Source organism: Scyliorhinus torazame, chromosome 8 (assembly GCF_047496885.1).
Source record: "Scyliorhinus torazame isolate Kashiwa2021f chromosome 8, sScyTor2.1, whole genome shotgun sequence".
NCBI lineage: Eukaryota > Metazoa > Chordata > Chondrichthyes > Carcharhiniformes > Scyliorhinidae > Scyliorhinus > Scyliorhinus torazame.
The window spans coordinates 159,741,113-159,763,247 of NC_092714.1; the positions used below are offsets into that span (position 1 = coordinate 159,741,113).

Sequence of the window (22,135 nt, forward strand, 5' to 3'; positions counted from 1 at the left end):
TCCCGATGGTGGGTGTGTCCAGAACCAAGGGTCACAGTCTGAGGATTCAGGGTGAACCACTTCAGACAGAGATGAGGAGTCATTTCTTCACCCAAAGAGTGGTGAGCCTGTGGAATTCATTCCCACCGGATGTAGTTGATGGTAACACTGAATATATTCACGAGGTGGCTGGATAAAGCACTTGGGGCGAATGGGATCAAAGGCTATGGGGAAAAAGCAGGATTAGGCTATTGAGTTGGATGAGTAAGTTCATGGATGACACTAAGGTTGGTGGAGTGGCAGATAGTTTTGAGGATTGTCAGAAGATACAGCAGGACATAGATAGGTTGGAGACTTGGGCAGACAAATGGCAAATGTAGTTTAATCCGGACAAATGTGAGGTCATGCGTTCTGATAGGTCTAACATAGAGGGGAAGTATACCGTAAATGGTAAAACTCTTAGGAATATAGAAAATCAGAGAGATCTGGGCGTGCATGTCCACAGATCTTTGAAGGTGGCAACACAAGTGGAAAAGTTAGTATAGAAAGCATACGAAATGCGTGCCTTCCTTGGATGGGACATCGAGTATAAAAACTGGCAAGTCATGCAACAGTTGTATAGAACCTTGGTAAGGCTGCACCTAGAATATTGCGCACAATTCTGGTCACCACACTACCAGAAGGATGTAGAGGCTTTGGAGAGGGTGCATAGGAGGTTTACCAGGATGTTGCCTGGTCTGGAGGCTGTTAGCTATGTGGAGAGGCTGAATAGAATCATAAAATCATAGAAGTTTACAGCATGGAAACAGGCCCTTCGGCCCAACCAGTCCATGCCGCCCAGTTTTTACCATTAAGCTAGTCCCAGTTGCCCGCACTTGGCCCATAACCCTCTATACCCATCTTACCCATGTAACTATCTAAATGTTTTTTAAAAGACACAATTGTACCCGCCTCTACTACTACCTCTGGCAGCCCATTCCAGACACTCACTACCCTCTGAGTGAAGAAATTGCCCCTCTGGGCCCTTCTGAATCTCTCCCCTCGCACCTTAAACCTATGCCCTCTAGTTTTAGACTCCCCTACCTTTGGGCAAAGATGTTGACTATCTACCTTATCTATGCCCCTCATTATTTTATAGACCTCTATAAGCTCACCCCTAAGCCTCCTACGCTCCAGGGAAAAAAGTCCCAGTCTATCCAGCCTCTCCTTATAACTCAAACCATCAAGTCCCGGCAACATCCTAGTAAATCTTTTCTGCACTCTTTCTAGTTTAATAATATCCTTTCTATAATAGGGTGACCAGAACTGCACACAGTATTCCAAGTGTGGCCGTACCAATGTCTTGTACAACTTCAACAAGACGTCCCAACTCCTGTATTCAATGTTCTGACCAATGAAACCAAGCATGCCGAATGGCTTCTTCACCACCCTGTCCACCTGCGACTCCACCTTCAAGGAGCTATGAACCTGTACTCCTAGATCTCTTTGTTCTATAACTCTCCCCAACGCCATACCATTAACTGAGTAGGTCCTGGCCTGATTCGATCTGCCAAAATGCATCACCTCACATTTATCTAAATTAAACTCCATCTGCCATTCGTCGGCCCACTGGCCTAATTGATCAAGATCCCGTTGCAATCCTAGATAACCTTCTTCACTATCCACTGTGCCACCAATCTTGGTGTCATCTGCAAACTTACTAACCATGCCTCTTAAATTCTCATCCAAATCATTAATATAAATCACAAATAACAGTGGACCCAGCACCGATCCCTGAGGCACACCACTGGTCACAGGCCTCCAGTTTGAAAAACAACCCTCTACAACCACCCTCTGTCTTCTGTCGTCCAGCCAATTTTGAATCCAATTGGCAACCTCACCCTGGATCCCGTGAGCTTTAACCTTCTGCAACAACCTACCATGCGGTACCTTGTCAAAGGCTTTGCTAAAGTCCATGTAGACAACGTTTACTGCACTGCCCTCATCTACCTTCTAGGTCACCCCCTCAAAAAACTCAATCAAATTTGTGAGACATGATTTTCCACGCACAAAGCCATGCTGACTGCCCCGAATCAGTCCTTGCCTCTCTAAATGCTTGTAGATCCTGTCTCTCAGAATACCTTCTAGCAACTTACCTACTACAGACATTAGGCTCACCGGTCTGTAGTTCCCAGGCTTTTCCCTGCTGCCCTTCTTAAACAAGGGCACAACATTCGCCACTCTCCAATCTTCAGGCACCTCACCTGTGGCTGCCGATGATTCAAATATCTCTGTTAGGGGACCCGCAATTTCCTTCCTAGCCTCCCACAACATCCTGGGATACATTTCATCAGGTCCCGGGGATTTATCTACCTTGATGCGCTTTAAGACTTTCAGCACCTCCTCCTCTGTAATATGCATTTGAACTATTTTCATTAGAAAGACGGACGTTGAGGGGTGACCTGATAGAGGTCTACAAGATTATGAGGGGCATGGATAGAGTGGATGGGCAGGCACTCTTTCCCAAGGTGGAGCGGTCAGTCACCAGGGACATAGGTTTAACGTCCATGGGGCAAAGATTAGAGGAGATGTGCGGGGCAGGTTTTTTACGCAGAGGGTGGTGAGTGCCTGGAACGCGTTGCCTGGGGAGGTTGTGGAAGCAGATACATTAACAGCGTTCAAAAGGCATCTTGACAAACACATGGATAGGATGGGTATGGAGGGATACGGCACCAGGTGGCGCTGAGCATTTTGGCAAAGGTTTGTGTCATGACCGGTACAGGCTTGGAGGGCCAAAGGGCCTGTTCCTGTGCTGTATTGTTCTTTTCTAAAAGCAAATTACTGCGGATGCTGGAATCTGAAGCCAAAAAGAAAATGCTTGAAAATCTCAGCAAGTCTGGCAGCATCTGTAGGGAAAGAAAAGAGCTAACGTTTCGAGTCCAGATGACCCTTTGTCCATCTGATGACTCTTTGATTGTATTGTTCTTTGATCAGCCATGATCGTGATGAATGCGGAGCAGGCTCGAAGGGCCAAAAGGTCTCCTCCTGCTCCTATCTTCTATGTATGTATGTATCTATGTATTCAATGTGGTGTAAGTGTTCAGGTGTCCGACATGCAGCCCCGTGGTGGGAAGGTTTCCTGGTGCCCTGGGTATGTTGGGGCTCTCCGGCCCACCCACCCCCTGCCTGTCACCCCCTCCTGCTAAAATCACTACCACCGTCTCTGCTTTTATTGATTACATGTACAGTTTAGTGTTGTTGTCGTTCTTAGAGATTCTCCACTGTTCGGTTCATCTGTCACTCCTGTACATTCAGCAATGTTCAGTCTATCCATCGCTATCAGGCACTCTCCATCCAACAGTTTACCTATCACTACTGCACATGGCGCATGGTCCATTATATACTATTGCTGTTGTGCATATCCATCACTGTCACACATTCTGCAAGGGTCAGTGTATGTCAATAACATTACTTGTTACTCAGGCTGTTTGATGTTCTTTATTTTTGTATTTATTTTTATATTAATGCTGTATTTTATAGCAATATCCTGTTGCACAGTCTCGTTGAAAAAAAATGTTTTTACATGTAGTATTCAAATTACAACATAGAATATCTGATCAGGTATTATAATTATGGCTTAGGAGAATGTTATGACATTTTCTGAGAAAGGTAAATCTTTGGGAACTAAATTGAAATTTAAACCAGGCAGTTTGATCCTGATTGGTCAGGACAAGAATGAGTCAGAGAATGGCAGTCAGTTAAATGAGATCTGTGGTGTCAAGCACTGCTGCCTCACAGCGCCAGGGAAATGGGTTTGATGCAAGCCTTGGGTGACTGTCTGTGCGGAGTCTGCATGTTCCCCCGTGTCTGTGTGGGTTTCCTCCGGGTGCTCCTGTTTCCTCCCACAGTACAAAGAGGTGCAGGTTAGTTGGATTGGCCATGATCAATTGCCCCTTCGTGTCCAGAAGTGTGCAAGTTAGGTGGAGATACAGGGTAGGGTGAGGGAGTGGGCTTAGGTGGGTTCTTTCAGGGCGAAAGGTTGGGGGGAGCGGGGGGGGGTTGGTGCAGACTCGATGGGCCTCCTGGCCTCATTCTGTACTACAGATTCTACAGATAAGCAACAGTGGTGTCATCAAGCAGGTTGTGCATCCAATCAGATCAAATAATTCTCACAGACAGAGATGGGGAAATAAAAATCACAGATTAAAGCTCACTTTTTAATCATTACACAATGAGTGAAATCAAGAAAGGGACATAACAATGGTATCAAGATAGAAGATGAAATATCACAAACAAACTTAAAAAAATTACTTTTTATTATTTTAAAAATCATGCGTCCTTTATTATGGAATGGAAAGAACGGAACCCCACACTTATAAAATTAATATTTCAAGTCAGAGACGTTGGCAGTAGCTACAATTTTACACACTGCAACAATTCAGTTAGGGCTCATTTTGCAATGTTTAACAGTTAAAATATTTTTTCTTAACAGAAAGAATAGTGTGTAAACGCCTGATGATCATGCCATACAAGCAATTATGTAAAGAATGCATTAGCGTACCCTGGAAAGATCAAAATGTCACTGATACCAACTTTCCAATTCCCATATTTAATTGCACATGCACAGATGGTAGAAGTTGCCATGACTTTAAAACTAATGATGACCACTGACATTTTCACTGTCATTACAAGTACAATTTTTGGCCTAATCTATGGCATTCTGAGGACTAAGATCATCTGTAACTAAGATCATGTGGAATGTAGTACAAATTTGGTCTTTATGTTCTATGAATATATGAGCATTACTTCATCAATGATGTTTTATTGGATTAGATGGGAAGTGGATCTAATTGTGTCCCTCATTTCTGAATAGTTGAGCTTATGTTCCGGTTACTATTAGGAGCCATCTCTCTCATAACCATTTTAAGCCACTTGATGTACCGGGCCACCTTTGTGTAGATGCCATACTTCCCCTTCTGTCCGCATCCTTCTCCCCAGCTCACAACGCCAGTCAAGAACCAGGTGTTCTTGTGTTTGGTAACATGGGGCCCACCACTATCCCCTTGGCAAGCGTCTTTGCTCTCGTCCTTGTAGCCAGCACAGAACATGTTCTGAGACACAGGGTACTTGCTGGACTCAATGCACTTTGTCCGATCAACGTACGGCACCTTGAGACGCTGGAGCTTGTTGGCTGTCATCCCGTGATCGAAGATACGGCCCCAACCACTGACTAAGGCATCTGGCATTTTCATCAAGACCGTCTCTGCAAATTCTCTTTGGGGCAGGCAGATTGGAACAACATTCTTGTTGAATTGCATCGGATTCTTCAATACCAGGACTGCAATATCGTTGTCATATGTTTTGTGGAAGAACCTATGGTGGGGAACTGCTGCCATAACCTCCAGTCGCTGTTCTGTATTCTCCTCTTTCTTAACATCAAACTCACCTGGGGAGGGAATAACAGATATGTGCCAATAAGGCAGTAACTCAACATTCAAACTTCCATTAATTTGTTCACAATGAACTGAAACAAATAGTCATTTGGCAATACAAAATGTGACATGAAAGAGACGTGTCAAAATATTTTATCTCACACTCAGAGAATCCCAACAGTGCAGGGGGAGCTCATTCGGCCCATCGAGTCTACACCAACTCTCTGAAAGAGCACCCTATCTAGGCACAGTCCTCTACCCGATCCCTGTGACCGCACCTAACTTTTGGACACTAAGGAACAATTTAGCATGGCCAATCCACCAAACCTGCATATCTTTGGACTGTGAGAGAAAACTGGAGCATCCGGAGGAAACCCACGCACACACGGGGAGAAAGTACAAACCCCACACAGACAGTCACCCAAGGCCGAAATTAAGCCCGGCTCCCTGGCACTGTGCCACCGCGCTGTCCACTCATTGGAACCCTTTGGAAGTATACCAATATGAGAGGAAAATAATAATTTATACTGCAGGAGATTGCTGATTGGTTAGCAAGTAGACTCTGATTGGTAGAGGCATCATCAAGGAGAATACACCAGGTGATTGACAGTTAGCTGCCAAGCATTGTTTGAAATTAAAACCAGGCCGTTTAACCCTGGTTGGTATAGGCATTGCACTGAGGAATGAATCAGCTTATTTTTATTTAGCTGAATCAGGCACCATGGGCAGGATTCTCTCCTACCCGGCGGGGCGGTGTGGCGTGAACCACTCCGGCGTTGGGCTTCCCCAAAGGTGCGGAATCATCCGCACCTTCAGGGGCTAGGCCGGCCCCGGAGTGGTTTGCGCCGCGCCGGCCGGCGGGGAAGGGGCTTGACGCCACGCCAACCAGCGGCGAAGGGCCTCCGCCGGCTAGCGCGAGTTGGCGCATGCACGGGAGCGCCAGTGTGTGCTGGCGTCATCCCAGCGCATGCGCAGGTGGTTCATCTCCACGTCGGCCATCGCGGCCGACCACAGCGGCCGACGTGGAACAATAGAGTGCCCCCATGACACAGGTCCGTCGGCGGATAGATGGCCCCCGATCGTGGGCCAGCCACCGTGGGTGCACCCCCTGGGGCCAGATCCCCCCGTGCCCACCTCGAGGACCCCAGAGGCCGCCCGTGCAGCCAGGTCCTGCCGGCAAATACCTGGTGTAACATACGCCGGTGGGACTGGACCGGGCACTCGGCCCATCGCGGGCCGGAGAATCGCCGGTGGGGCCACTGCTAGCGGCCGCCGGCCGGCACTCGCCCTCGCCAAATCCCCGGCGCCGGAGAATTCGGCAGCCGGCGGGGGCGGGATTTAGGCCGCCCCCCGGCGATTCTCCGACCAGGCAGGGGGTCGGAGAATCCACCTCATGTATTTCTGTCTACAAAGAACTAGGGAGCATGGTGGCAAAGCAGTTAGCAGTCTCTACCTTGGCTGTTGTAAACAGCAGAAGGGACATGCTGTGCGACATGATCTGCCAGTTTTTGGGACATGAAGCCTGCATACCTGGCTTCATATAGCACATTACTCATTTATTTGATAGGCAGAACATCTTTTTGGCTTGATGCGACTGATGCACGATCAATGACCACTAAAGCAAGGTTGTAGTCCCACTGAAGGCTTTAATAAGCGAGATGTTTCCCCCAGCAGCTCAGGTACAGTGCTGCTGGGGCGGCACGGGCTCTTATACCCCGTCTTGCAGGGCGGAGCTACCATACAGTTTGACCAATGGGAAACATACAATATCTACCAATGGTGTTCCAGCATTACCAGGTACCGTAATACCTCTACACAGACTACCACATTCACCCCCTGTTAAAAAAGAGACCGGCGGGGGTGGTGGCTTGATATTACAAAATGGTAACATGGTAGAAATTATAGTTATGGAGGTACCGTAATACCTCGGTACAGCGTTTTTCTCTTATTGTCGTAACTATTTGCAGATTCACAATTAACTATATACATTTTAAAATGAAGCAATCAGTCGATCGGGGGCCCTGGTCATCTTCTGTGATCGTCGAAGCTCTGGTGGTGAGGCTGGTGGAGGCTCGGGAGTCTGTGACTCCGGGAGCGTGGCCTCGATCTCTGTGGCAGCTTCAACACCCCTAGACGGCGCTGGTGGGGAAAACGGTTGACCTGGGAAGGGAGCATCTGCGGGGTGCATCGGTGGGTGGGGGGGTCTAGACGGGGCCAGCAAAAGGACCGATCCTCCTGTAAGGTGCACCAGTGGGAGGGAGGGTGGGGCTGGTGGCTGGGGCATGCGTGGGGCTCCGGCGGGCGCCAGGTCTCGTAGGGAGACCGTATCTTGTCGGCCGTTGGGGTACGCCACGTAGGCGTACTGGGGGTTAGCGTGGAGAAGATGGACCCTCTCGACCAACGGGTCCGACTTGTGCACCCGCACGTGTTTTCGGAGCAGGATGGGTCCGGGAGCTGCCAGCCAGGTCGGGAGCGAGGTCCCAGAGGAGGACTTCCTGGGGAAGACAAGGAGATGTTTGTGAGGTGTCTGGTTGGTCGTGGTACAAAGCAGTGACCGGATGGAGTGGAGGGCATCCGGGAGGACTTCCTGCCAGCGGGAGACTGGCAGATTTCTGGACCGTAGGGCCAGTAGGACGGTCTTCCAGACCGTTCCGTTCTCCCTCTCTACCTGTCTGTTATCCCGGGGGTTGTAACTGGTCGTCCTGCTCGAGGCGATGCCCTTGCTGAGCAGGAATTGACGCAGTTCGTCGCTCATAAAGGAGGACCCCCTATCACTATGTATGTAAGCGGGGAACCCGAACAGCGTAAAGATGCTATGGAGGGCCTTGATGACGGTGGTTGTGGTCATGCCGGGGCAGGGGATGGCGAATGGGAACCAGGAGTACTTGTCAATCACGTTCAGGAAGTACGTGTTGCGGTCGGTGGAGGGGAGGGGGCCTTTGAAGTCCATGCTGAGGCGTCCAAAGGGACGGGAAGCCTTTATCAGGTGCGCTTTCTCTGGCATGTAGAAGTGAGGCTTGCACTCCACGCAGATTTGGCAGTCCCTGGTGGCTGTCCTGACCTCCTCAATGGAGTAGGGCCGGTTGCGGGTGTTGATAAAGTGGAAGAAGTGAGTGACCCCTGGGTGGCAGAGGTCCTCGTGGAGGGCTCGGAGGCGGTCCACTTGCGCGTTGGCACATGTGCCGCGGGACAGGGCATCAGGAGGCTCATTTAGCTTCAATAACTACAAGACCTCGTAGTTATAGGTGGAGAGTTCGATCCTCCACCGCAAGATCTTATCGTTTTTTATCTTGCTCCGCTGAGCATTATCGAACATGAAAGCCACCGACCGTTGGTCAGTGAGGAGAGTGAATCTCCTGCCGGCCAGGTAATGCCTCCAATGTCTCACAGCTTCTACTATGGCCTGGGCCTCCTTTTCGACTGAGGAGTGGCGGATTTCGGAAGCATGGAGGATACGTGAGAAGAAGGCCACGAGTCTGCCCGCTTGGTTGAGGGTGGCCTCCAGAGCGTCGTCAGACGTGTCGCTCTCGACCTGGAAGGGGAGGGACTCGTCGATGGCGTGCAGCGTGGCCTTTGCAATGTCTGCTTTGATGCGGCTGAAGGCCTGGCGAGCCTCTATCGACGGGAAAAACTGTGGATTGGATCAGGGGATGGGCCTTGTCCACATAGTTGGGGACCCACTGGGCATAGTAAGAGAAAAACCCTAGGCAGCGCTTCAGGGCCTTGGAGCAGTGAGGGAGGGGGAACTCCATAAGGGGGCGCATGCGTTCAGGGTCGGGGCCTATAACTCCATTTCGCACTACGTAGCCGAGGATGGCTAGGCGGTCGGTACTAAACACACATTTGTCCTTGTCATACGTAGGGTTAAGGATCTTTGCGGTCTGGAGGAATTTTCGGAGGTTGGTGTCGTAGTCCAGCTGGTCGTGGCCGCAGATGGTGACATTATCGAGATACGGGAATGTTTCCCGTAAACCGTACCGGTCAACCATTCGGTCCATCTCGCGCTGGAAGACCGAGACCCCGTTAGTGACACCAAAGGGAACCCTTAAGAAGTGGTAGAGCCGCCCATCTGCCTCGAAGGCAGTGTATTTGCGGTCACTAGTGCGGATGGGGAGCTGGATTTCTTTTTAAATCTGAGGTACACTCTCCTTATTATCTCCCATCAGATCACCTTTAGTTTTACCACTTGAGTATTTCTCATGTCCCCAGTTCCTATCCCTCACAGGCTGAAACTGATGTCGGAAACCAAGCTTTGATTTATGAACTAATTCATAATCATCTGCCATTTCTCCTGCTAATCTCGCAGTTTTAACCCTCTGTTCTTCCACATCTTCTCACTACATCAGGAATTGAATTTTTAAATTCCTCCAAAAGTATAATTTCTCTGACAGCTTCATACGTTTGGTCTATTTTCAAAGCCCTTATTCATCTGTCAAAATTACTCTGTTTGAGCCTTTCAAACTCCATGTATGTTTGACCAAATTCTTTCCTTAAATTTCTAAACCTTTGTCTGTAGGCTTCAGGCACTAGTTCATATGCACCTAAGATGGATATTTTCATCTCCTCATACGACTCAGATACCTCCTCTGATCGTGATGCAAACACCTCACTAGCCCTACCTACCAGCTTTGTTTGAATCAGTAATACCCACATGTCCTGTGGCCATTTCACTTGTTTAGCTACCTTCTCAAATGAAATGAAAAAGGCTTCTACCTCCTTCTCATCAAACCTTGGCAATGCTTGGACATATTTAAAGAGATCCCCACCAAGCATTCAACGATGACGCTCTTTCTCACTATCCTCATCACTATCATCCAACTGTACGTTTCCCTATACACCTGCCAATTTTAACTGACTGCCATGTTTCATGGCCATTTTCTGAAGTTCAAACTCTCTCTTTTTATCTTTTTCCTAGATCTGTATCTCCCTTTCTCTTTATTTTTCCTCTCTCTCTTTTTTTGTATTCAAGCTGCTTTAATTCTTTCTCATGTTCCATTTGTTTAATTTGTAACTGAATTTTTGCCATTTCCATTGAGTCAAACTGTATCTCAGGCTACTTTAAATGCTTAGCCACCACCATAATTACCTAATCTTTTCTCATTTTGTCAGGTAATGTTAACTGCAATGTTTTTGCCAAATCTAACAGTCTGCTTTTAGTCTCTGTCCGTAAGGTACTGTGTGTGACCGTCTCCAACCCCAAAAACTTCAGAGCCTCTGAAAGAGCTATTGTCCACAACACACTCAATACCACACCTGAAAAGCAACCACAATAGTCTACCCCTCACTGTCTTTAAGTTCACTGAGCCAATCCAATAGATAGACTTTTATCCCAGACGAGCCCCCAATTTGTTATGGGCCAGGGTTTAGAGAATCCGAAAGTGTATCATGGAGTTCACCTGACCCACAACTTTTCATAAATTGTGGTATGGGGAGCACACAGCCCACTCTACAGGAGTGGTACAGCAGAAATGGAAAAGTTCTTTTGAAAGCAAAACAATGTTTATTCTATGAACTGAAGTTAACCTTTTTAAAACATACAGTGAACATCTTCACAACCATCAATTCAAATACAACCCCCAAAGAATACAACACTAAGTAATCCTTCATAACTTCCCAAACAGCATCGTGAAGACAAAAGAAACACCTTTTAACAGAAGCACATCAGGGCTCGCCAAACTTCAGGGTCAGGCTCCTGAAGTTGCACTGGAAGTCCAGTCCTAACAGGAGAGGATCGCAGAGATGGGGAAGGACACATAGTTTTAAATTGCCGTACTCGGCGCCCTGTATCATGAGGTTCGCGACACGGTACCCCCCGGATATGCACCGAATGCGATCTGGAAGCGAGGGAGATTGTTTGGGATGCGGGGGAAATCTGGAGAGAACAGCGCCTTACCGTGTCTGGATGTATGAAGCTCTCCGTGCTCCCAGAGTCAAACAGACAGGGTGTTTCGTGTCCATTGACCCGGACGGTCATCATCGAGTTCCTGAGGTGCTTGGTCCGTGATTGGTCAAGGGTGACAGCGCCGAGCTGCGGGTAGCCGGTGTGGTAGGAGATAGCGGGGTGGTCCTAAGATGGCGGCCACCATCGGTCGCACGTGTCGGGCGGCGTTGAAGATGGCAGCCTAGATGGTGGCCCCCGTCGGTCGCACATGTCGGGCGGCGTTGAAGATGGCGGCCAAGATGGCGGCCCCCATGAGTCTCACGTGTCGGGTAGGGTTAAAGATGGCGGCCCCCACGGATAGCACGAGACTGATGACGCGTCCGAAGGGGGCGGTACAGGCAGCCACGCTGCGAGGTCTGCGGGCCTGCGATTTAGGAGCTTTGCATCTACAGGTCGCGTTCCGAGCCGAGCAACGCTGCCTGAGGTGCTGGTTCTGACCGCGGAAATAGAAGGGCAGCCCCCCAGGTTGGGCGGGTAGCCGCGCGGCACAGGCCTGGGACACCCACTGGTCGGGCGTCCACGAGAGAATCGCGTGGTCGGAGGGGAAAGCATTGAGGCTCTGGAAAGCTACTTCTAGGGAGGTGGATAGTTTTACCGTCTCTTCTAGGTCAAGGGTGCCCTTTTCGAGCAAGCGCTGTCTGACGTAGTTGGACCGGACTCCAGCCACATAGGTGTCCCGGATGGCGAGTTCCATATGCTGCGAGGCCGTGACGTCCTCATAATTGCAGTTTTGAGCGAGTACCCTCAGGTCGCGGAGGTATTCCTCCAGCGATTCCCCGGAACATTGACGACGAGTGGTGAGGAGATGCCGCACGAACACTTCGTTCACCGGCCTCACGTAATGTCTTTTCAGGATCGCGACCGTGTCTGCGTACATGGTAGCTTCCTCAATTAGTTCGGAGATTCTGTGGCTTACCCGGGCATGGAGGAGACTCAGTTTCTGTGCCTCTGTGATGGCGGGCAAGGAGGAGGCGGCGAGGTAGGTCTCAAAACAGCGAAGCCAGTTCGAAAAGATTCCTTTGGCTTCAGCTGGCTGTGGGTCGAGTTCCAGTCGATCAGATTTGAGGGCGGCTTCCATTGCGATATCTTAGCTGATTAAATTGATGCGACCATCAATTCACACAAGACGTAGAGTTGAAGTGAACAGTGGTTTTAAACAGCTAGATCTGTGCCTGCCTGCGACTGCCCTGTACTGAGTGCTGCCTACAGGCTGCAGCTCTATATACCTCCCCATAGGGGGCGGAGCCGCAGGCGGAGCCCACAAGGGCATCAAGATAATACAATACAATGTAATGCAATACAATGGTGAATGGTAGCAGTAATACATTCACCACAGGGATGAAAATCGGTTTGGATCCAAACAGGAAGAGGAACCTCGGCAGCGCGTTCATCTTGATTATCTGCACTCTCCCCACCAGGGAGGGTGGGAGTGTGTCCCACCTCTGTAGGTACTATTTAACTTCCTCCACCAGACTGGTCAGTTCCACATGTGGATCTGTGTCCAGTCCCTGGCTATCTGGATCCCCAGATATCGGAATCTGTTTTTAAACCGGAGCCCTCCAGCTCTGCCCCTCCCCCATTTGGGTTCACTGGGAATGCCTCACTTTTGCCCAGGTTAAATTTGTAACCCGAGAAGGTTTAAAACTCTTTCAGGATCTGCATTATTGCGTTCAGTCCTTCCTGCGGCTTCCAGACATAGAGGAGCAGGTCATCCGCATAGAGTGAGACTCTGTGATCTCAGTCTCCTCTCTGGATGCCCTTCCAGCTTTTCACAAGGCTTTTGCCTGAGATTCGATTGCCAGCATGAACAAGAGCGGGGACAAAGGGCATCCTTGCTTTGTGCCTCTTGGTAGCTGGACGTATTCAGAGCTGGTGATGTTGGTTTGGACGCTCGCCTTGGGAGCGTTGTACAGGAGTTTCACCCAGGCGGTGAATCCCACTCGTAGCCCAAACCGTTCCAGTACCTTGAGGAGGTACTTCCATTTGACTCGATCAAAGGCCTTTTCTGGGTCCAGGGAGACGATCACTTCAGGTGTTCTCTCCCCGAGGGGAGTCATTATTATGTTCAGTAGCCGCCTGATGTTCGCTGTGAGTTGCCTACTCTTGACAAAGCCCGTTTGGCCCTCTACGACCACCTCTGGTACGCAGCCCTCCAGCATTTGGCCAGGACCTTTGCGAGTATTTTCGCACCCACGTTCAGCAGTAAAATGGGTCTATATGATCCGCATTCCGTCAGATCTTTATCCTTTATGGGCATCAGTGCTAGCGTAGGAGGCAAAGTACCACTTTCCAGCCAGTCCGCGAACATGTCCCTTAGGTGTGGGGCCAGGACTTTATAGAAGTCCGCCGGGAACCCGGTGCCTTTCCCGCCTGCATGCTCTCCATGATTTCTCCCAGATCTACTGGTGCTTCCAGCCCCCCCGTCTGTCTGGCCCCACAACTGGTAGTTCCAGTCCGTCTAGGAACTGTTTTATCCCCACGTCTCCTGGGGGGCTATGAGGTGTACAGTCCCCGGTAGAAGGTCTCGAATGGCTCATTGAGCTCTTTTGGTTCTGCTCCCAATCTCTAGTTTCGGAAGCCGTTCGGAGGAGGAGGAGCAGTCTCTGTGTGAGTATAAAAACCTACTTTAACCCGGGGATCGCGGCCTAGTTTCGAGAGTCGTTCGGAGGAGGAGGAGCAGTCTCTGTGTGAGTATAAAAACCTACTTTAACCCGGGGATCGCGGCCTAGTTTCGGGAGCCGTTCGGAGGAGGAGGAGCAGTTTCTGTGTGAGTATAAAAACCTACTTTAACCCGGGGATCGTGGCCTAGTTTCGAGAGTTGTTCGGAGGAGGAGGAGCAGTCTCTGTGTGAGTATAAAAACCTACTTTAACCCGGGGATCGCGGCCTAGTTTCGGGAGCCGTTCGGAGGAGGAGGAGCAGTTTCTGTGTGAGTATAAAAACCTACTTTAACCCGGGGATCGTGGCCTAGTTTCGAGAGTCGTTCGGAGGAGGAGGAGCAGTCTCTGTCTGAGTATAAAAACCTACTTTAACCTGGGGATCGCGGCCTAGTTTCGGGAGCCGTTCGGAGGAGGAGGAGCAGTCTCTGTGTGAGTGTAAAAACCTACTTTAACCCGGGGATCGCGGCCTAGTTTCGGGAGCCGTTCGGAGGAGGAGGAGCAGTCTCTGTGTGAGTATAAAAACCTAACGGTAACTTCCTGTTTTCCACTTTTTTTTTCAAAAGTGACGTCAAAGGGAAGCTGTGATCTGATTGGTTGATAGCAAATCTGCCCCAAATTTAAAAAAAAACACAGCTAAACTCGTAAACTTAAATTAAACTAATTAATTAATTAGAGATGGCTGGTCAGGTGATGTGCTTGAGCTGCTTGATGTGGGAGCTGGCAGATCCCATTGCGAGCTGCAGCGACCACATCTGCAGTAAGTGTTGGCTGCTCGAAGAGCTCCGGCTCAGAGTTGATGAACTGGAGTCTGAGCTTCAAACACTGAGGCACATCTGGGAGGGGGAGACTTACCTGGACACTGTGTTACAGGAGGCAGTCACATCTGTCAGAGTAAGTAGTTTAAATCCTGCCAGTGGCCAGGGACAGCAGGGTGTGACTGCAAGTCAGGCAGGTAAAGGGAACCAGCAGTCAGGAACTCAGGAGCCTCAGCCCTTGACCCTGTCCAACAGGTACGAGGCACTTGCTCCCTGTGTGGATGGCGAACAGGGCTGCAGGAAGGATGAGTCATCTGACCAAGGCACCATGGTTCAGCAGGCCATTCAAGGGGAGGGAGTAAATAGGCAAGTTGTAGTTGTAGGGGATTCTATTATCAAGGGGATACATAGTATCCTTTGTGAGCAGGATAAAGAGTCCCGCATGGTATGTTGCCTGCCCGGTGCTAGGGTGCGGGACATCTCTGACCGGCTTGAAAGGATACTGGAGAGGGAGGGGGACGATCCAGTTGTTGTGGTCCATGTCGGTACCAACAACATAGGCAAGTCTAAGAAAGAGGACCTGTTTAGAGATTATAAAGAGCTAGGATTCAAATAAAAAAACAGGTCCTCAAGGATCATAATCTCCGGATTACTGCCCGAGCCACGTGCAAATTGGCATAGGGAGGCAAGAATAAGGGAAGTTAACACGTGGCTGAAAGAGTGGTGTGGGAAAGAGGGGTTCCTTTTCATGGGACACTGGCATCAGTTTTGGGTCAGGGGGGACGTATACCGTTGGGATGGTCTCCACCTGAACCGAGCTGGGACCAGTGTTCTGGCAAAAAGAGTAAATAGGGTGGCCAATAGGACTTTAAACTAGAGATTGGGGGGGAAGGGAAAGTCAGGGAACCAAGAGGTGAAGTAATCAGTGGGAAGCGTAGCTGCTTAGGAATACAAAAAAGCATGAAAAGACAGAACTCAGAAGAGGTTGCGATAGTCCCCATCTCACAAAATATGATACAGTGTATGGAAAGGCTCAGTAAACCAAGGTCCACCACACTAAGAAAACAAAAAGAGACGGTCAATAGAGAATTAAAGGTGCTATATTTAAATGCGCGCAGTGTACGGAACAAGGTAGATGAGCTTGTGGCCCAGATTGTGACTGGCAGGTATGATGTGGTAGGCATCACAGAGACGTGGTTGCAGGGGGTTCGGGACTGGCATTTAAACATCCAGGGATTCACAACCTATCGAAAAGACAGAGAGGTGGGCAGAGGGGGCGGGGTTGCCTTGTTAATTAGGAATGAAATTAAATCAATAGCACTAAACGACATAGGGTCAGATGATGTGGAGTCTGTGTGGGTAGAGTTGAGGAACCACAAAGGCAAAAAAACCAAATTGGGAGTTATGTACAGGCCTCCTAACAGTGGTCAGGACCAGGGGCACAAAATGTACCACTAAATAGAAAGGGCATGTCAGAAAGGCAAGGTCACAGTGATCATGGGGGACTTCAATATGCAGGTGGACTGGGTAAATAATGTTGCCAGTGGACCCAAAGGAAGGGAATTCATTGAATGTTTACAGGAGGGCTTTTTGGAACAGCTTGTGATGGAGCCCATGATGGAACAGGCCATTCTGGACTTAGTGTTATGTAATGAGCCAGACTTGATAAAAGATCTTAAAGTAAGGGAACAGTTAGGAGGCAGTGATCATAATATGGTAGAATTCAGTCTGCAATTTGAAAGAAAGAAGGTAGAATCAGATATAAAGGTGTTACAGTTAAATAAAGGTAACTACAGGGGCATGAGGGAGGAACTGACGAAAATCGATTGTGAGCAGAGCCTAGTGGGAAAGACAGTAGAACAGCAATGGCAGGAGTTTCTGGGAGTAATTGAGGACACAGTACAGAGGTTCATCCCAAAGAAAAGAAAGGTGATCAGAGGGGGGATTAGGCAGCCATGGCTGACAAAGGAAGTCAGGGAATGCATCAAAGCAAAAGAGAAAGCCTATAATGTGGCAAAGAGTAGTGGGAAGTCAGAAGATTGGGAAGGCTACAAAAACAAACAGAGGATAACAAAAAGAGAAATAAGGAAGGAGAGGATCAAATATGAAGGTAGGCTAGCCAGTAACATTAGGAATGATAGTAAAAGTTTCTTTAAATACATTAAAAACAAACGGGAGGCAAAAGTAGACATTGGGCCGCTCCAAAATGACGCTGGTAATCTAGTGATGGGAGACAAGGAAATAGCTGAGGAACTAACTAAGTACTTTGCGTCAGTCTTCACAGTAGAAGACATGAGTAATATCCCAACAATTCCGGAGAGTCAGGGAGCAACGTTGAATACGGTAGCCATCACAAAGGAGAAAGTGCTAGAGAAACTAAGAGGTCTAAAAATTGATACATCACCGGGCCCAGATGGGCTATATCCTAGAGTTCTAAAGGAGATAGCTGAAGAAATAGTGGAGGCGTTAGTTATGATCTTTCAAAAGTCACTGGAGTCAGGGAAAGTCCCCGAGGATTGGAAAATCACTGTTGTAACCCCCCTGTTCAAGAAGGGAACAAGAAAAAAGATGGAAAATTATAGGCCAATTAGCCTAACCTCGGTTGTTGGCAAGATTCTAGAATCCATCGTTAAGGATGAGATTTCTAAATTCTTGGAAGTGCAGGGTCGGATTAGGAAAAGTCGGCATGGATTTAGTAAGGGGAGGTCATGCCTGACATACCTGTTAAGAGTTCTTTGAAGAGATAACAAATAGGTTAGACCAAGGAGAGCCAATGGGTGTTATTTATCTTGACTTTCAAAAGGCCTTTGATAAGGTGCCTCACGGGAGACTGCTGAGTAAAATAAGGGCCCATGGTATTTGAGGCAAGGTACTACATAGATTACATAGAACATACAGTGCAGAAGGAGGCCATACTAACATGGATTAACGATTGGCTGTCAGGCAGAAGGCAGAAGGCAGAAAGTTGGGATAAAAGGCTCTTTTTCGGAATGGCAACCGGTGACGAGTGGTGTCCCACAGGGTTCAGTGTTGGGGCCACAGCTATTCTCTTTATATATTAACGGTCTAGATGACGGGACTGGGGGCATTCTGGCTAAGTTTGCCGATGATACAAAGATAGGTGGAGGGGCAGGTAGTATTGAGGAGGTGGGGAGGCTGCAGAAAGATTTAGACAGTTTAGGAGAGTGGTCCAAGAAATGGCTGATGAAATTCAATGTGGGCAAGTGCGAGGTCTTGTACTTTGGAAAAAAGAATAGAGGCATGGACTATTTTCTAAACGGTGACAAAATTCATAATGCTGAAGTGCAAAGGGACTTGGGAGTCCTAGTCCAGGATTCTCTAAAAGTAAACTTTCAGGTTGAGTCCGTAATTAAGAAAGCAAATGCAATGTTGTCATTTATCTCAAGAGGCTTGGAATATAAAAGCAGGGATGTACTTCTGAAGCTTTATAAAGCACTAGTTAGGCCCCATTTAGAATACTGTCAGCAATTTTGGGCCCCACACCTCAGGAAGGACATACTGGCACTGGAGCGGGTCCAGCGGAGATTCACACGGATGATCCCAGGAATGGTAGGCCTAACATACGATGAACGTCTGAGGTTGCTGGGATTATATTCATTGGAGTTTAGGAGGTTGAGGGGAGATCTAATAGAAACTTACAAGATAATGAATGGCTTAGATAGGGTGGACGTAGGGAAGTTGTTTCCATTAGCAGGGGAGACTAGGACCCAGGGGCACAGCCTTAGAATAAAAGGGAGTCACTTTAGAACAGAGATGAGGAGAAATTTCTTCAGCCAGAGAGTGGTGGGTCTGTGGAATTCATTGCCACAGAGGGCGGTGAAGGCCGGGACGTTGAGTGTCTTTAAGACAGAAGTTGATAAATTCTTGATTTCTCGAGGAATTAAGGGCTATGGAGAGAGAGTGGGTAAATGGAGTTGAAATCAGCCATGATTGAATGGTGGAGTGGACTCGATGCCGAATGGCCTTACTTCCGCTCCTATGTCTTATGGTCTTATGGCCTCCCTCTGCTATTCTTTACCTGCGCTATTTCCCTCGTGGCTGTCTGCTTTCTCAGCTGGTGAGTCAATAGGCGGCCAGCCTTGTCCCCGTGTTCGTGGAAGGTCCCCCGTGTCTGGTGGAGTTGGTGCACTGCTTTCCTGGTGGATAGCAGGTTAAAGTCCATTTGCAGCTCTTTCCTCTCCGTCAGCAGCTCTATGGTCAGGGTTTCGGAGTACTTTCTGTCGACTTCCAGAATGGAGTCCACTAGTCGCTGCCTGGCCCCCTCTCTTCCCGATCTCCGTACGCCTTGTAGGCTATGATCTCTCCTCTAATCACGGCCTTCAGTGCCTCCCAAAACGTGGAGGGTGAGACCTCCCCATTTTGGTTGTTATTAATGTAATCGCCTTTGGCCCACAATGTTTTTTGGCAGAGGACCTTGTCGGCCAAGAGGTCCGTGTCCAGCCTCCATGTGGAGCATGGTCGGAGATAACGATGACGGAGTATTCCGCTTGTATGATTCCTGGAAGCACCGATTTCCCAACTCCCTCGCCATGCCAGTCTTTCTCCCCATTCTGGGGTTTGATCAGTCGGTCAGTGGGACCTGTGCGCAGTTAAAGTCCCCCCCCGCCCAGAATCAGTCGGTGGGTGTCAATGTCGGGGATTTCCGCCATGGTCTTCTTTATGAATACTGTGTCATCCCAGTTGGGAGCGTACACATTTACCAGCACCACCGGTGCCCCTTCTAGGACACTGCTGACCATGACGTACAGTCCCCCTGGGTCCGTAACCATCTTGGTCTCCGTAAACCTCGTCCTCTTGCTGATCAGTATGGTTACTCCCCTGGCTCTCGTCCCGTAGCATGAATGGTACATCTGCCCCACCCAGCCCTTTCTTACCAGCATTCTCCCGGTGAGCCCGGCCAGGTGGTAGATGTTTCAGTAGGGGAGCATTTCGGTAACAGTGACCACAATTCAGTAAGTTTTAAAGTACTGGTGGACAAGGATAAGAGTGGTCCTAGGATGAATGTGCTAAATTGGGGGAAGGCTAATTATAAAAATATTAGGCGGGAACTGAAGAACATAGATTGGGGGCGGATGTTTGAGGGCAAATCAACATCTGACATGTGGGAGGCTTTCAAGTGGCAGTTGAAAGGAATTCAGGACCGGCATGTTCCTGTGAGGAAGAAGGATAAATACGGCAATTTTCGGGAACCTTGGATGACGAGAGATATTGTAGGCCTCGTCAAAAAGAAAAAGGAGGCATTTGTCAGGGCTAAAAGGCTGGGAACAGACGAAGCCTGCGTGGAATATAAGGAAAGTAGGAAGGAACTTAAGCAAGGAGTCAGGAGGGCTAGAAGGGGTCACGAAAAGTCATTGGCAAATAGGGTTAAGGAAAATCCCAAGGCTTTTTACACGTACATAAAAAGCAAGAGGGTAGCCAGGGAAAGGGTTGGCCCACTGAAGGATAGGCAAGGGAATCTTGTGTGGAGCCAGAGGAAATGGGCGAGGTACTAAATGAATACTTTGCATCAGTATTCACCAAAGAGAAGAAATTGGTAGATGTTGAGTCTGGAGAAGGGTGTGTAGATAGCCTGGGTCACATTGAGATCCAAAAAGACGAGGTGTTGGGTGTCTTAAAAAATATTAAGGTAGATAAGTCCCCAGGGCCGGATGGGATCTACCCCAGAATACTGAAGGAGGCTGGAGAGGAAATTGCTGAGGCCTTGACAGAAATCTTTGGATCCTCGCTGTCTTCAGGGGATGTCCCGGAGGACCGGAGAATAGCAAATGTTGTTCCTCTGTTTAAGAAGGGTAGCAAGGATAATCCCGGGAACTACAGGCCGGTGAGCCTTACTTCAGTGGTAGGGAAATTACTGGAGAGAATTCTTCGAGACAGGATCTACTCCCATTTGGAAGCAAATGGACGTATTAGTGAGAGGCAGCACGGTTTTGTGAAGGGAAGGTCGTGTCTCACTAACTTGATAGAGTTTTTCGAGGAGGTCACTAAGATGATTGATGCAGGTAGGGCAGTGGATGTTGTCTATATGGACTTCAGTAAGGCCTTTGACAAGGTCCCTCATGGTAGACTAGTCCAAAAGGTGAAGTCACACGGGATCAGGGGTGAGCTGGCAAGGTGGATACAGAACTGGCTAGGCCATAGAAGGCAGAGATTAGCAATGGAAGGATGCTTTTCTAATTGGAGGGCTGTGACCAGTGGTGTTCCACAGGGATCAGTGCTGGGACCTTTGCTCTTTGTAGTATATATAAATGATTTGGAGGAAAATGTAACTGGCCTGATTAGTAAGTTTGCAGACGACACAAAGGTTGGTGGAATTGCGGATAGCGATGAGGACTGTCGGAGGATACAGCAGGATTTAGATTGTTTGGAGACTTGGGTGGAGAGATGGCAGATGGAGTTTAATCCGGACAAATGTGAGGTAATGCATTTTGGAAGGTCTAATGCAGGTAGGGAATATACAGTGAATGGTAGAACCCTCAAGTGTATTGAAAGTCAAAGAGATCTAGGAGTACAGGTCCACAGGTCATTGAAAGGGGCAACACAGGTGGAGAAGGTAGTCAAGAAGGCATACGGCATGCTTGCCTTCATTGGCCGGGGCATTGAGTATAAGAATTGGCAAGTCATGTTGCAGCTGTATAGAACCTTAGTTAGGCCACACTTGGAGTATAGTGTTCAATTCTGGTCGCCACACTACCAGAAGGCTTTAGAGAGGGTGCAGAAGAGATTTACCAGAATGTTGCCTGGTATGGAGGGCATTAGCTATGAGGAGCGGTTGAATAAACTCGGTTTGTTCTCACTGGAACGAAGGAGGTTGAGGGGAGACCTGATAGAGGTATACAAAATTATGAGGGGCATAGACAGAGTGGATAGTCAGAGGCTTTTCCCCAGGGTAGAGGGGTCAATTACTAGGGGGCATAGGTTGAAGGTGAGAGGGGCAATGTTTAGAGTAGATGTACGAGGCAAGTTTTTTACGCAGAGGGTAGTGGGTGCCTGGAACTCGCTACCGGAGGAGGTGGTGGAAGCAGGGACGATAGTGACATTTAAGGGGCATCTTGACAAATACATGAATAGGATGGGAATAGAGGGATACGGTCCCAGGAAGTGTAGAAGATTGTAGTTTAGTCGGGCAGCATGGTCGGCACGGGCTTGGAGGGCCGAAGGGCCTGTTCCTGTGCTGTACATTTCTTTGTTCTTTGTTTGTGTCTCCTGTAGGTAGTGTTGTGTTGGGTGCTTTGGATCCGTGGCCACCAACACTTAAAATAGTACAACACTATTTTATTAAGTTAGAAACTGTTGAACATACTTTTATCGTGGGTTAACACGATGTTAGATTCAACTAAAGACCTATGCCTGTCCTAACCAGTCTATGCACT

The 22,135-nt window shown here is 48.7% G+C and overlaps 1 protein-coding gene across 1 annotated transcript in view; it reads right to left on the bottom strand.

Annotated features, from left to right (window-relative positions):
* Window positions 1-4,161: 4,161 nt before the first annotated feature.
* The window catches only part of LOC140428229 (coagulation factor X-like), a 414,303-nt gene continuing 396,329 nt past the window's right edge, over window positions 4,162-22,135 (bottom strand). Inside the window, exon 8 of the mRNA XM_072514476.1 lies at window positions 4,162-5,404. Within this exon, the coding sequence (XP_072370577.1) occupies window positions 4,818-5,404 (587 nt within the window). The 3' untranslated portion in view covers window positions 4,162-4,817. The remainder of the gene's footprint in view (window positions 5,405-22,135) is intronic.